Source organism: Leucopleurus acutus (genome assembly GCF_964270905.1).
Source record: "Leucopleurus acutus genome assembly, chromosome: X".
Classification (NCBI taxonomy): domain Eukaryota; kingdom Metazoa; phylum Chordata; class Mammalia; order Artiodactyla; family Delphinidae; genus Leucopleurus; species Leucopleurus acutus.
The window spans coordinates 97,033,673-97,048,017 of record NC_139148.1 but is presented as its reverse complement, the minus strand read 5'-3'; the positions used below and the strand labels follow the sequence as shown (position 1 = coordinate 97,048,017).

Here is a 14,345-nt window from a genome sequence, read left to right as displayed (position 1 = left end):
TCTCCCATTCTGAGGGTTGTCCTTTGGTCTTGTTTATGGTTTTCTTTGCTGTGCAAAAGCTTTGAAATTTCATTAGGTCCCATTTGTTTATTTTTGCTTTTATTTCCATTTCTCTAGGAGGTGGGTCAACAAGGATCTTGCTGTGATTTATGTCAGAGTGTTCTGCCTATGTTTTCCTCTAAGAGTTTGATAGTTTCTGGCCTTACATTTAGCTCTTTAATCCATTTTGAGTTTATTTTTGTGTATGGTGTTAGGGAGTGTTCTAATTTCATACTTTTACATGTACCTGTCCAGTTTTCCCAGCACCACTTATTGAAGAGGCTGTCCTTTCTCCACTGTATATTCTTGCCTCCTTTATCAAAGATAAGGTGACCATATGTGCGTGGGTTTATCTCTGGGCTTTCTATCCTGTTCCATTGATCTATGTTTCTGTTTTTGTGCCAGTACCATACTGTCTTGATTACTGTAGCTTTGTAGTATAGTCTGAAGTCAGGGAGCCTGATTCTTCCAGCTCCATTTTTTGTTCTCAAGATTTCTTTGGCTATTCGGGGTCTTTTGTGTTTCCATACAAATTGTGAAATTTTTTGTTCTAGTTCTGTGAAAAATATGGCCTTTTTTAAAAATAAATTTATTTTTGGCCATGTTGGGTTTTCATTGCTGCATGCGGGCTTTCTCTAGTTGTGGTGAGCCGGGGTACTCTTTGTTGCGGTGCACGGGCTTCTCATTGTGGTGGCTTCTCTTGTTGCAGAGGACGGGCTCTAGGTGCACAGGCTTCAGTAGTTGTGGCACACGGGCTCAGGAGTTGTGGCTTGTGGGCTCTAGAGCGCAGGCTCACTAGTTGTGGCACACGGGCTTAGTTGCTCCGCGGCACGTGGGATCTTCCCGGACCAGGGCTCAAACCCATGTCCCCTGCATTGGTAGGCGGATTCTTAACCACTGCACCATCAGGGATTATTTTAAGTGTGATTGGGTGTATTTTAAGTGTGGCCTAATTATTTTAAGTGTGATTGGGTGTATAACATTTATACATTGGTTAGATAAAACAATCTGAAAAGCAGTAATATATCTGGAAAAGATGTGCAACCAGTATAAGCAAATTCCAACAACTCAATAATAAAAACACAATTTGAATGCATTTCAAAAAGGAATATATACAACTAGCAAATACGCATGTGAAGAGGTGTTAAACATAATCATAGGGAAATGCAAATTAAAACCACAATGAGATACCACTTACTACCAAACCCACCAGAATGGCTACAATCAAAAAGACTAATACCACCAAATGCTGACGGGGATGAACAATTGGAATTCTCATATACTGCTGGTGGGAGTATAAAATGGTACAATCACTTTGGAAAAATCTCCTTCATTTCCATACTAAACATATACCTAACCTATACCTATGACCCAGTAATTCCAAGAGGAATGAAAACAAATGCTCATAAGACTTGTACAAAAATGTTCATAGCAGCTTCACGCGTATCTAAAAACTAGAAATGGCTCAGGTATCCATCAACAGGAGAATGGCATTTTTGTACAATGAAATGCTGCTCAGCAATAAAAAGAACTATTGACACATACAACATGGATGAATCCCAAATACCTTATGTTGAAGAATCCTTACACAAAGGAGCACATACTCTGATTCATTTATATACAGTTTAAAAAACAAACTATGATAGGAGAAAAATCAGAAGAAAAAGCGGTTGCCTAGGGGACGGGGATCGGGGAAGCAGGGACTGACTGGGAAAAGCATGAGAGAATTTTCTGGAGTGATGAAAATGCTATCTTGATAAAGGCCTGGGTTTCACAGATGTGTGATTTGTCAAAATTCATTGCATCAAACACTTAAGATTTGTGCATTTCATCACATGTAAACTTTACCTCAAAAAGAAAAGAACCTTTAAAAAAGAACCTTTAACAAATACTGAACTCTAGTTAACAATATCCATGCTGAGATGTTTAGGGGTGAGGTGTATTTAAGTCTGCAATTTTCTTTGTAATCATCAAAAAATAGGATTTATAGATGGTTATGTGAAAAGGTTAAGTGTAGTAAAATGTTAATTATATGATCTAGGTAGTGGATATACAGATGTACATTGCACACTTATTTCAACTTTCATGTTTAAAATTTTTCATAATAAAATGCTGGAAAAAATAAGCAGAGAGTAAAAGAACAGAACTAGGTTAACAAAAGCCAAATCTATACCATGCTTCAAAACAAGTAGGAGGAAGAAAACTTCTTGAGTAGCTGAAGCTCTTTTAGCAGAGCTAAAAGAATGAAAGAAAATTAAAACAAAGTTCAACTGCTGATGCAAACAAAGCAACTGAATATAGTTTGTTTTTCTGTGGGACTATATATGTGGTAGAACTTTTATTTCTTTTATTGTGGTAAGAACATTTACCATGAGATTACCCTCTTAAGAGATTTTTAAGCGTAAAATACAGTATTGTTATCTACAGGCACAAAGTTGTAGAACAGATCTCTGGAACTTATCTTGCATAACTGAAATTTATCAAGATAAAAATTGTTACTCTGATCTGGTTAATACACCAGCAAGGAAATAAAAGGTTTTTTAAGTCAAGAACTTTAATACCCTAGTATTAGGGTAGAATTTTTTTTCTATAATTCTGCAAATGATTTGAAAAAGCTGTACTATATAGTTTAGAAAAAGCCATAAGATCTGCAAGAAAAGGTTTGTTAGTTGATTAGGTGAAGGGACTGATCACCTATATAACACCAATATATCAATAACTATTATTAATATTTGGCTAAAATGATCTTAACATTTTATTCATTGACTGGCCTGAATTCATAAGAATTGATTCAGTTTAATCTCAATATTGTAGAATTACTCTCCACCCCTCCTCTCATAAAAGGTTTAGCCAGTGGCAGGAGCCACCTACCAGACAAAAAAAAAAAAAGCTCTTCAACACTAAAGGATTCCTGGTTTCCAAGCTCCCCTCTGGCAGCCATAAGGAGAAAAGTGAACTCAGAAGTGGTGGTGGTGATTATTAGAAAACAATGAAGCAGTTAAACCTGAAGTGGTTCACTCAGCTCAATTAGTTTCAACTATAAATAAATGTCATGGTTTAATATAATTTAGTTTTACATGTAGCTAGTGAATATTCTTGAGAATTACAGGACTTTAAGAATCAGTTGCCTATACTATAGGCTTCCCCCAACCCCCAGATATCTTAACAAGGGTACCTATGAACCTTATGTGACAGTGTGTCTAAGGTCTTGTTTCTTTTCAGGATTCAAGGCAAAATGTTTAAAAACCTGAACTTTTACTAACTTTATAAACATTACCTCTCCAGATGGCCAGTTACCAAGGTAGTTTTTCTTCAACTATTATGAAAGATTTCAAACACAAAAGTAGAGGGAATAGCACAATGAACTCAATCTTCAACAGTTATTATTCAACAGTTACAAACATGCAGCTTATCTTCATCTATAAACCCCACCCCCCAGATTATTGTGAGATGATACCCAGATTTATCATTCTAAAGCAGTTTTAGTCACTCAGTAGGGTAGTTACCTAAACTCAGGTCCATCCTTTCCTGAAGCTCCATCTTTCCACCTACAGGCACCCCACACATCCCTGAAACTGCCTTTGATGACTGAGGCAGGAGAGAAGACAAGTGTTCTAAATCAAGTTGCTCCAACTGAAATTTAACATTCTAGCTAAGATGGGGGAAACAAGAGGTTGCCTTTTGCTGTATTAGTTCTCCTGAATTTTTTATTATAAATGGAAATATAAATGGCCTCAAAGAGATTTCATGTAAAATGGACAAAATTTGACCCAGATTTAGAAAAATCTAGATTAAGTTCATGCCCTACCCTTCTCCAATGGACTATTTCATTATTCATGGAGATTTATGTCTGAATTAAGTTCTGAATGTATGGTGTTCACATAAAAAAATCATGATTTGTTTATACTTTTACTTCCAAAGCTAATTAAAAGGTTATGCCTTGATTATAGGCTCTAAGGAAATGAAAGATGTTTTAAATTCACAAGTCTTGAATTTCAACAGTAAAACAGATTCAATATTTTCATCTGCTCTTAATCAAGGCAGAAAACCACAATTAGCTTTGAGAATAAATATACACAGCATAAAAATGAATTCTAATTGTTCTTCCTCACTATGGAAATGATCCAGCTTTCTACCTTTGGTGTAAACCAGATTTATCTCAGGAAGGCGGTGAAAGTAAAGGGTCCAGAACAAACCACAGTGCCTTTATATCCTCCTTCCCCCAACAATTCTCAATGGTTGAAAGTTGGGTATAACAACAGAAAAAAAGACAAAGATGTCTTTTGTAATATCAAAAGCAACTACAGAGGTTATATGTAAAAAGTCTACCACTATGCTTATACTATAGGTTGATTAAACATGTTAAGTCTTAGGTTTTTTGTTTTTTGTTTTTTACCAGAAAGACCACTTTGTTTTTAACCCAGAAGCTGCCTTCAAAAACCACTGCAGGGCTTCCCTGGTGGCGCACTGGTTGAGAGTCCGCCTGCCGATGCAGGGGACACGGGTTCATGCCCCGGCCCGGGAAGATCCCACATGCCGCGGAGCGGCTGGGCCCGTGAGCCATGGCCGCTGAGCCTGCGCGTCCGGAGCCTGTGCTCCGCAACGGGAGAGGCCACAACTGTGAGAGGCCCGTGTACCACCCCCCCGCAAAAAAAAAACCCGCTGCAGACTTCTGCTGCAGTACAGGTTACCTTCACCCTCGCAACTCACAAAACAATAGGAGGGTCAGGGCTCACTCCTTGATTATTTCTTAGAGAAGTGTGACTGTAAAGCATAAACAAGTGGACTATACTTGTATGATTTAAACAGACCATTCATACCATTGATTTCAACACTGGTAACAACAATTAGGTTGATCCTGGGTTTTTAAGTTAATAATAAGCATCTCATTAAACTGCATTAAATTAGTAATGGAAATCAAGGCAAGGCAGCAACCTACAAGTTTAAAAAATAAACAAATCAACTGGAAGCCTAAGGCAAATGTACTTATCTCAAAACCACACAATTTCCAGATCCACATTCTCAAGATAGACTACAACCTTCTAAAACACTGCTTAGAAGCTAATTAGTGAGCCACTGACAGTTGAAGATACAGGACAATCACTTGCTGTGAGTTATGTACATTTCAGAAATGCTGGCATATTTGAAAAATGTTGGAGAGGGGTTGTTCCATGTTTCAAACTTGACTAAAATAAACCTTTAAACATAAAACAATCTGTAGGCTGCACAAATTGAGAACCCAGGAGGTTAGCAGAGAAAAAGCTGAAACATTAATACAGAGGTTGTTAGAAAGATCAGTGCACTGTTGCCCATCTTTCTTTATTAAAGTTGTCAGATGCCAACTTGTAGAGCAAGGACTTGTAAAGATCCAGGATGCAAAACCAAAACACTACCCAGTTCCATGTCTATTACGAAGCAGCCTTAACTAGTACACTGACTGATTTGAAGCTCATTGTTATCAATCATCTTGAGAACAGTATACTGAAGACAGGATATCTTCTTTGCAATGGATTCCACTCTAGTTCTTTAACCTGTTCAAGCACCTTGAGCCCTGAGTCTCAATTGGTTCTTTTTTGCCTGGGGTATAGCTGAAAGGTGGGAAAGAACAGAATGGTTCACAAGCATAAATAACTTTTAAAGGAGGCAATATAAGTAGGTTTTGCGGCAACCAAAGAACACTTTTAAAATAGCTATTTGTAGGTGAGACAGAGCAAAGCATTCATGATGAATTACCCCTCAGAGGAGAACTGAATGAATAGAGAAAATCTTGTAGTCTTTGAGTAGATGAAAGAGAGAGAAGGGAGAAGGCAGAAGGGCTTATAAAATGTGTCTCACAGAAAGCTGAAGACAAGGCAGGCCTGAAGAGATACAAGATAAATCTAAACAACAATTTAAAGATTCAACAACCATTAGAAATATAGGACAATGAGAAAGTAAGTCTAGATTAAAGTTCCCTAAGAGAATTAACAGATTTTTTTTTAAAAAACAGAAACACAACTTAAAGGGACATTCTTAAGGGAAAAGAACTGGATATGGTAGTATGCATTGCAATGTCTTGAGATTAAATAACATTTCAACTGACCCTGCCAATCCATGCTATAAATTCACATTTTCTGGCAACCAAAATACTAGGGGGAAAACATATGGGAACAATCAAATGTCTGGTACTCTTTGCTGCCATGAAAAAGCAAAAGAAAATCTCACTCATTTTAGCAATTTTAAATGCTAATTTTTATTTACTGCTAAATGTGCAAAGGACATCAATACTGTGCAGGAAAATGGTTACATAAATCCAATATTAAACAACAGCACATGGGATAAATCTAAAGCAGAGCACCATGTGCCTTCAGAACTGATTAATATCATAGAACACAACTCAGATCAGACAATTCTTAAGAAACCTGAAGAGCACTCTCACTTAATATTAAGCTAGTTACCCAGAAGCAAATGCTCTTGGTTTTGTTGTTTCATTTTCTAGGAAAAAGTAGTTTTTCCAATTTTGCATGGTTTAATATTATGTGTGACATCAGAACCAAGGCAATAGTTTGTAAGATTTACTCCATTTATCAATTGGTACCATCAGCTAATACAAAGTTGACAAGCTGGCTGACAGGAAAACAGCTGAATACAATGAAATATGCTCAGATATGGGGCTAGTTGTACATTCACCTCAATGTCCTTATTCACAACCCAAAGAAATATTCCTTTATTTTAAAGTACTATTTTAAATCAAAAGGTAAAATAATCTTAAAGACAGATACAACAGTAACCACTCTTAATCACTTAAACACTAACATAAAACACTTTTTAAAAACCAAACAATAAGAAAAATGGCAGTGCAAGAACACATCATACTGCTGAATCTTACATATTCTGAGGTACACAATGAGAAGGTGAGGGAGGTGAAGCAATATAGGCAAGTGGCCCAGGACTCATAGCACCACGAATTTGAGAACCAACATATGCTGCACTGACTGGATGCCAGGGGGCAACACAGGGATAATCTGGCACAACAGGAAGGCAGGAATCAAAACCTGGCAAAGGTCGCTGCCCACAGGGATCTGACATCACTGGATAATAGAATGCTCCATGAGGGACAGATGCAGGGTCAGCATTTGGAAAAGTACCTGAAACAAAGAAAGCATACAGTACACTTCATATACAAAGATTCTTTAACATCAACATAAATGGATGTTCTTACAGGCAAAAATGAAATTTAGCATTAACTCCAAGAAAGATCATAGCAATTGCAGCAGGAGCACTTTAGATATGAACATTAGTGACTAAAACAGGCTACTAAAAGATAATATGAAAATTTTCTAACTAAAAAAATTAAATATAGGAAGATGGCGGAAGAGTAGGATGCAGAGATCACCTTCCTCCCCACAGATACATCAGAAATACATCTACACCAGTGGGAGGGAGATGTGAAGGAACAAAGGTTTCCACACACTAGGAAGCCCCTTCGGGGGTGGAGACTGCGGGTGGCGGAGGGGGAAGTTTCGGAGCCGGGGAGGAGAGCGCAGCAACAGGAGTGCGGAGGGCAAAGCGGAGAGATTTCCGCACAGAGGATCGGTGCTGACCAGCACTCACAAGCCCGAGAGGCTTGTCTGCTCACCCGCCGGGGCGGGCGGGGCTGGGAGCTGAGGCTTGGGCTTCGGTCGGAGCGCCGGGAGAGGACTGGGGTTGGCGGCGTGAACACAGCCTGCAGAGGGTTAGTGCACCACGGCTGGCCGGGAGGGAGGGAGTCCGGGGAAAAGTCTGGACCTGCCGAAGAGGCAAGAGACTTTTTCTTCCCTGTTTGTTTCCTGGTGTGTGAAGAGAGGGGATTAAGAGCGCTGCTTAAAGGAGCTCCAGAGATGGGCGCGAGCCGAGGCTATCAGCGCGGACCACAGAGACAGGCATGAGACGCTAAGGCCGCTGCTGCAGCCACCAAGAAGCCTGTGTGCGAGCACAGGTCACGATACACACCTGCCCTCCCGGGAGCCTGTGCAGCCCGCCACTGCCAGGGTCCCATGATCCAAGGACAACTTCCCCGGGAGAATGCAGGCACGCCTCAGGCTGGTGCAACGTCATGCCGGCCTCTGCCGACGAAGGCTCGCCCCGCACTCCATGCCCCTCCCGCCCGCCCCCCCACCACCCCCCCCGGCCAGAGCAAGCCAGAGCCCCCAGATCAGCGGCTCCTTTAACCCCGTCCTGTCTGAGCGAAGAACAGACGCCCTCCAGCGACCTACACGCAGAGGCGGGGCCAAATCCAAACCTGAGCCCCGGGAGCTGTGCGAACAAAGAAGAGAAAGGGAACTCTTGCCCAGCAGCCTCAGGAGCAGCAGATTAAAGCTCCACAATCAACTTGATGTACCCTGCATCTGCGGAACACCTGAATAGACAACGAATCATCCCATATTGAGGAGGTGGACGTTGAGAGCAAGATATATTATTTTGCCCCTTTTCCACTTTTTGTGAGTATGTGTATGCTTCTGTGCGAGATTTTGTCTGCAGAGCTTTCCTTTCACCATCTGTCCTAGGGTTCTGTCCATCGGTTTGTTTTGTTTTGTTTTACTTTAAAATTTGTTTTCTCTTAATAATTATTTTTTATTTTAATAACTATTTTATCTTACTTTACCTTATCCTCTCTTTCTTTCTACTTTTTCTCCCTTTTATTCTGAGCCGTGTGGATGAAAGGCTCTTGGTGCTGCAGCCAGGAGTCAGTGCTGTGCCTCTGACGTGGGAGAGCCAACTTCAGGACACTGGTCCACAAGAGACCTCCCAGCTCCACGTACTATCAAACAGCAAAAATCTCCCAGAGATCTCCATCTCAACACCAACACCCAGCTTCATTCAACGACCAGCAAGCTACAGTGCAGGACACCCTATGCCAAAAAACTAGCAACACAGGAACACAACCCCACCCATTAGCAGAGAGGCTGGCTGCCTAAAATCATAAGTCCCCAGACACCCCAAAACACACCACCAGACAGGGACGTGCCACCAGAAAGACAAGCTCCAGCCTCATCCACCAGAACACAGGCACCAGTCCCCTCCACCAGGAAGCCTACACAACCCATTGAACCAACCTTAGCCACTGGGGACAGACACCAAAAACAACGGGAACTAAGAACCTGCAGCCTGCAAAAAGGAGACCCCAAACACAGTAAGATAAGCAAAATGAGAAGACAGAAAAACACACAGCAGATGAACGAGCAAGATAAAAACCCACCAGACCTAACAAATGAAGAGGAAATAGGCAGTCTACCTGAAAAAGAATTCAGAATAATGATAGTAAGGTTGATCCGAAATCTTGGAGAAAGAATGGACAATAGAATGGACAAAATGCAAGAATCAGTTAACAAGGACCTAGAAGAACTAAAGATGAAACAAGCAACGATGAACAACACAATAAATGAAATTAAAAGTACTCTAGATGGGATCAATAGCAGAATAACTGAGGCAGAAGAACGGATAAGTGACCTGGAAGATAAAATAGTGGAAATAACTACTGCAGAGCAGAATAAAGAAAAAAGAATGAAAAGAACTGAGGACAGTCTCAGAGACCTCTGGGACAACATTAAACGCACCAACATTCGAATTATAGGGGTTCCAGAAGAAGAAGAGAAAAAGAAAGGGACTGAGAAAGTATTTGAAGAGATTATAGTTGAAAACTTCCCTAACATGGGAAAGGAAATAGTTAATCAAGTCCAGGAAGCACAGAGGGTCCCACAGAGAATAAATCCAAGGAGAAACACGCCAAGACACATATTAATCAAACTGTCAAAAATTAAATACAAAGAAAACATATTAAAAGCACCAAGGGAAAAACAACAAATAACACACAAGGGAATCCCCATAAGGTTAACACCTGATCTTTCAGCAGAAACTCTGCAAGCCAGAAGGGAGTAGCAGGACATATTTAAAGTGATGAAGGAGAAAAACCTACAACCAAGATTACTCTACCCAGCAAAGATCTCATTCAGATTTGATGGAGAAAGTAAAACCTTTGCAGACAAGGAAAAGCTGACAGAGTTCAGCACCACCAAACCAGCTTTACAACAAACGCTAAAGGAACTTCTCGAGGCAAGAAACACAAGAGAAGGAAAAGACCTACAATAACAAACCCAAAACAATTAAGAAAATGGGAATAGGAACATACATATCGATGATTACCTTAAATGTAAATGGATTAAATGCACCCACCAAAAGACACAGATTGGCTGAATGGATACAAAAACAAGACCCATATATATGCTGTCTACAAGAGACCCACTTCAGACCTAGGGACACATACAGACTGAAAGTGAGGGGATAGAAAAAGATATTCCATGCAAATGGAAATCAAAAGAAAGCTGGAGTATCAATTCTCATATCAGACAAAATAGACTTTAAAATAAAGACTTACAAGAGACAAAGAAGGACACTACATAATGATCAAGGGATCGATCCAAGAAGATGATATAACAATCGTAAATATTTATGCACCCAACATAGGAGCACCTCAATACATAAGGCAAATACTAACAGCCATAAAAGGGGAAATCGACAGTAACACATTCAGAGTAGGGGACTTTAACACCCCACTCTCACCAATGGACAGATCATCCAAAATGAAAATAAATAAGGAAACACAAGCTTTAAATGATACATTAAACATGATGGACTTAACTGATATTTACAGGACACTCCATCCAAAACAACAGAATACACATTTTTCTCAAGTGCTCATGGAATATTCTCCAGGATAGATCATATCTTGAGTCACAAATCAAGCCTTGGTAAATTTAAGAAAATTGAAATTGTATCAAGTTTCTTTTCCGACCACAACGCTATGAGACTAGATATCAATTACAGGAAAAGATCTGTAAAAAATACAAACACATGGAGGCTAAACAATACACTACTTAATAACGAAGTGATCACAGAAGAAATCAAAGAGGAAATAAAAAAAATACCAAGAAACAAATGACAATGGAGACACGACGACCCAAAACCTATGGGATGCAGCAAAAGCAGTTCTAAGAGGGAAGTTTAGAGCAATATAATCCTACCTTAGGAAACAGGAGACATCTCGAATAAACAACCTAACCTTGCACCTCAAGCAATTAGAGAAAGAAGAACAAAAAAACCCCAAAGTTAGCAGAAGGAAGGAAATCATAAATATCAGATCAGAAATAAATGAAAAAGAAATGAAGAAAACGATAGCAAACATCAATAAAACTAAAAACTGGTTCTTTGAGAAGATAAACAAAATTGATAAACCATTAGCAAGACTCATCAAGAAAAAAAGGGAGAAGACTCAAAGCAATAGAATTAGAAATGAAAAAGGAGAAGTAACAACTGACACTGCAGAAATGCAAAAGATCATGAGAGATTACTACAAGCAACTGTATGCCAATAAAATGAACAACTTCTTAGAAATGCACAACCTGCCTAGACTGAATCAGGAAGAAAAACAAAATATGAACAGACCAATCAAAAGTAATGAAATTGAAACTGTGATTAAAAATCTTGCAACAAACAAAAGCCCAGGACCAGATGGCTTCACAGGTGAACGCTATCAAACATTTAGAGACCAGCTAAAACCCATCCTTCTCAAGCTTTTCCAAAATATAGCAGAGGGAGAAACACTCCCAAACTCATTCTATGGGACCACCGTCACGTTGATACCAAAACCAGGTATGGAATGTCACAAAGAAAGAAAACTACAGGCCAATATCACTGATGAACATAGATGCAAAAGTCCTCAACAAAATACTAGCAAACAGAATCCAACAGCACATTAAAAGGATCATACACCATGATCAAGTGGGGTTTATTCCAGGAATGCAAGGATTCTTCAATATACACAAATCAATCAACGTGATACACCATATTAACAAACTGAAGGAGAAAAACCATATGATCAACTCAATAGATGCAGAGAAAGCTTTTGACAAAATCCAACACCCCTTTACCATAAAAACCCTCTAGAAAGTAGGCATACAGGAAACTTTCCTCAACATAATAAAGGCCATATATGACAAACCCACAGCCAACATCATCCTCAATGGTGAAAAACTGAAAGCATTTACACTAACATCAGGAACAAGACAAGGTTGCCCACTCTCACCACTTTTATTCAACATAGTTTTGGAAGTTTTAGCCACAGCAATCAGAGAAGAAACGGAAATAAAAGGAATCCAAATCGGAAAAGAAGAAGTAAAGCTTCACTGTTTGCAGATGACATGATACTATACATAGAGAATCCTAAAGATGCTACCAGAAAACTACGAGAGCTAATCAATGAATTTGGTAAAGTAGCAGGATACAAAATTAATGCACAGAAATCTCTGGCATTCTTATACACTAATGATGAAAAATCTGAAAGTGAAATCAAGAAAACACTCCCATTTACCACTGCAACAAAAAGAATAAAATATCTAGGAATACACCTACCTAAGGAGACAAAAGATCTGCATGCAGAAAATTATAAGACACTGATGAAAGAAATTAAAGATGATACAAATAGATGGAGAGATATACCATGTTCTTGGATTGGAAGAATCAACATTGTGAAAATGACTCTACTACCCAAGGCAATCTACAGATTCAATGCAATCCCTATCAAACTACCACTGGCATTTTTCACAGAACTAGAACAAAAAAATTTCACAATTTGTATGGAAACACAGAAGACCCCAAATAGCCAAAGCAATCTTGAGAATGAAAAACGGAGCTGGAGGAATCAGGCTCCCTGACTTCAGACTACACTACAAACCTACAGTAATCAAGACAGTATGGTACTGGCACAAAAACAGAAACATAGAATATGGTCACCTTACCTTTGATAACTACAATGAGATGTCATGTCACACAGGTCAGAATGGCCATCATCAAAAAATCTACAAACAATAAATGTTGGAGAGGGTGTGCAGAAAAGGGAATCTTCTTGCACTGCTGGTGGGAATGTAAATTGATACAGCCACTATGGAGAACAGTATGGAGGTTCCTTAAAAAACTACAAATAGAACTACCTTATGACCCAGCAATCCCACTACTGGGCATATACCCTGAGAAAACCATAATTCAAAACGAATCATGTACCAAAATGTTCATTGCAGCTCTATTTACAATAGCCAGGAGATGGAAACCACCTAAGTGTCCATCATCGGATGAATGGATAAAGAAGATGTGGCACAGATATACAATGGAATATTACTCAGCCATAAAAAGAAATGAAATTGAGTTAATTGTCGTGAGGTGGATAGACCTAGAGTCTGTCATACAGAGTGAAGTAAGTCAGAAAGACAAAGACAAATACTGTATGCTAACACATATATATGGAATTTAAGAAAAAAAAATGTCATGAAGAACCTAGGGGTAAGACAGGAATAAAGACACAGACCTACTACAGAATGGACTTGAGGTTATGGGGAGGAGGAAGGGCAAGCTGTGACAAAGCGAGAGAGAGGCATGGACATAAATACACTACCAAACGTAAGGTAGATAGCTAGTGGGAAGCAGCCGCATAGCACAGGGAGATCAGCTCGGTGCTTTGTGACCGCCTGTAGGGGTGGGACAGGGAGGGTGGGAGGGAGGGAGACATAAGAGGGAAGAGATATGGGAAAATATGTATATGTATAACTGATTCACTTTGTTATAAAGCAGAAACTAAGACACCACTGTAAAGCAATTATACTCCAATAAAGATGTAAAAAAAAAAAAACCTACCTAAGGAGACAAAAGACCTGTATGCAGAAAATTATAAGACACTGATGAAAGAAATTAAAGATGATACAAATAGATGGAGAGATATACCATGTTCTTGGATTGGAAGAATCAACATTGTGAAAATGACTCTACTACCCAAAGCAATCAACAGATTCAATGCAATCCCTATTAAACTACCACTGGAATTTTTCACAGTACTAGAACAAAAAATTTCACAATTTGTATGGAAAAACAAAAGACCCAGAATAGCCAAAGCAATCTTGAGAATGAAAAACAGAGCTGGAGGAATCAGGTTCCCTAACTTCAGACTATACTACAAAGCTACAGTAATCAAGACAGTATGGTACTGGCAAAAAACAGAAATATAGATCAGTGGAACAGGACAGAAAGCCCAGAGATAAACCCACGCACATATGGTCACCTTATCTTTTTTTTTTTTTGCGGTACACGGGCCTCTCACTGTTGTGGCCTCTCCCGTTGCGGAGCAAAGGCTCCGGATGCGCAGGCTCAGTGGCCATGGCTCACGGGCCCAGCCGCTCCGCAGCATGTGGGATCTTCCCAGACCGGGGCACGAACCCATATCCCCTGCATCGGCAGGCGGACTC

General features: G+C 39.5%; 1 protein-coding gene across 1 annotated transcript in view; it reads right to left on the bottom strand.

The window, feature by feature from the left end:
- Positions 1-6,285: 6,285 nt before the first annotated feature.
- Positions 6,286-14,345, bottom strand: part of ALG13 (ALG13 UDP-N-acetylglucosaminyltransferase subunit) — a 74,734-nt gene continuing 66,674 nt past the window's right edge. Inside the window, 1 exon segment of the mRNA XM_082864773.1 lies at positions 6,286-7,166. Coding sequence (XP_082720899.1) covers positions 6,904-7,166 — 263 coding nt within the window. The 3' untranslated portion in view covers positions 6,286-6,903.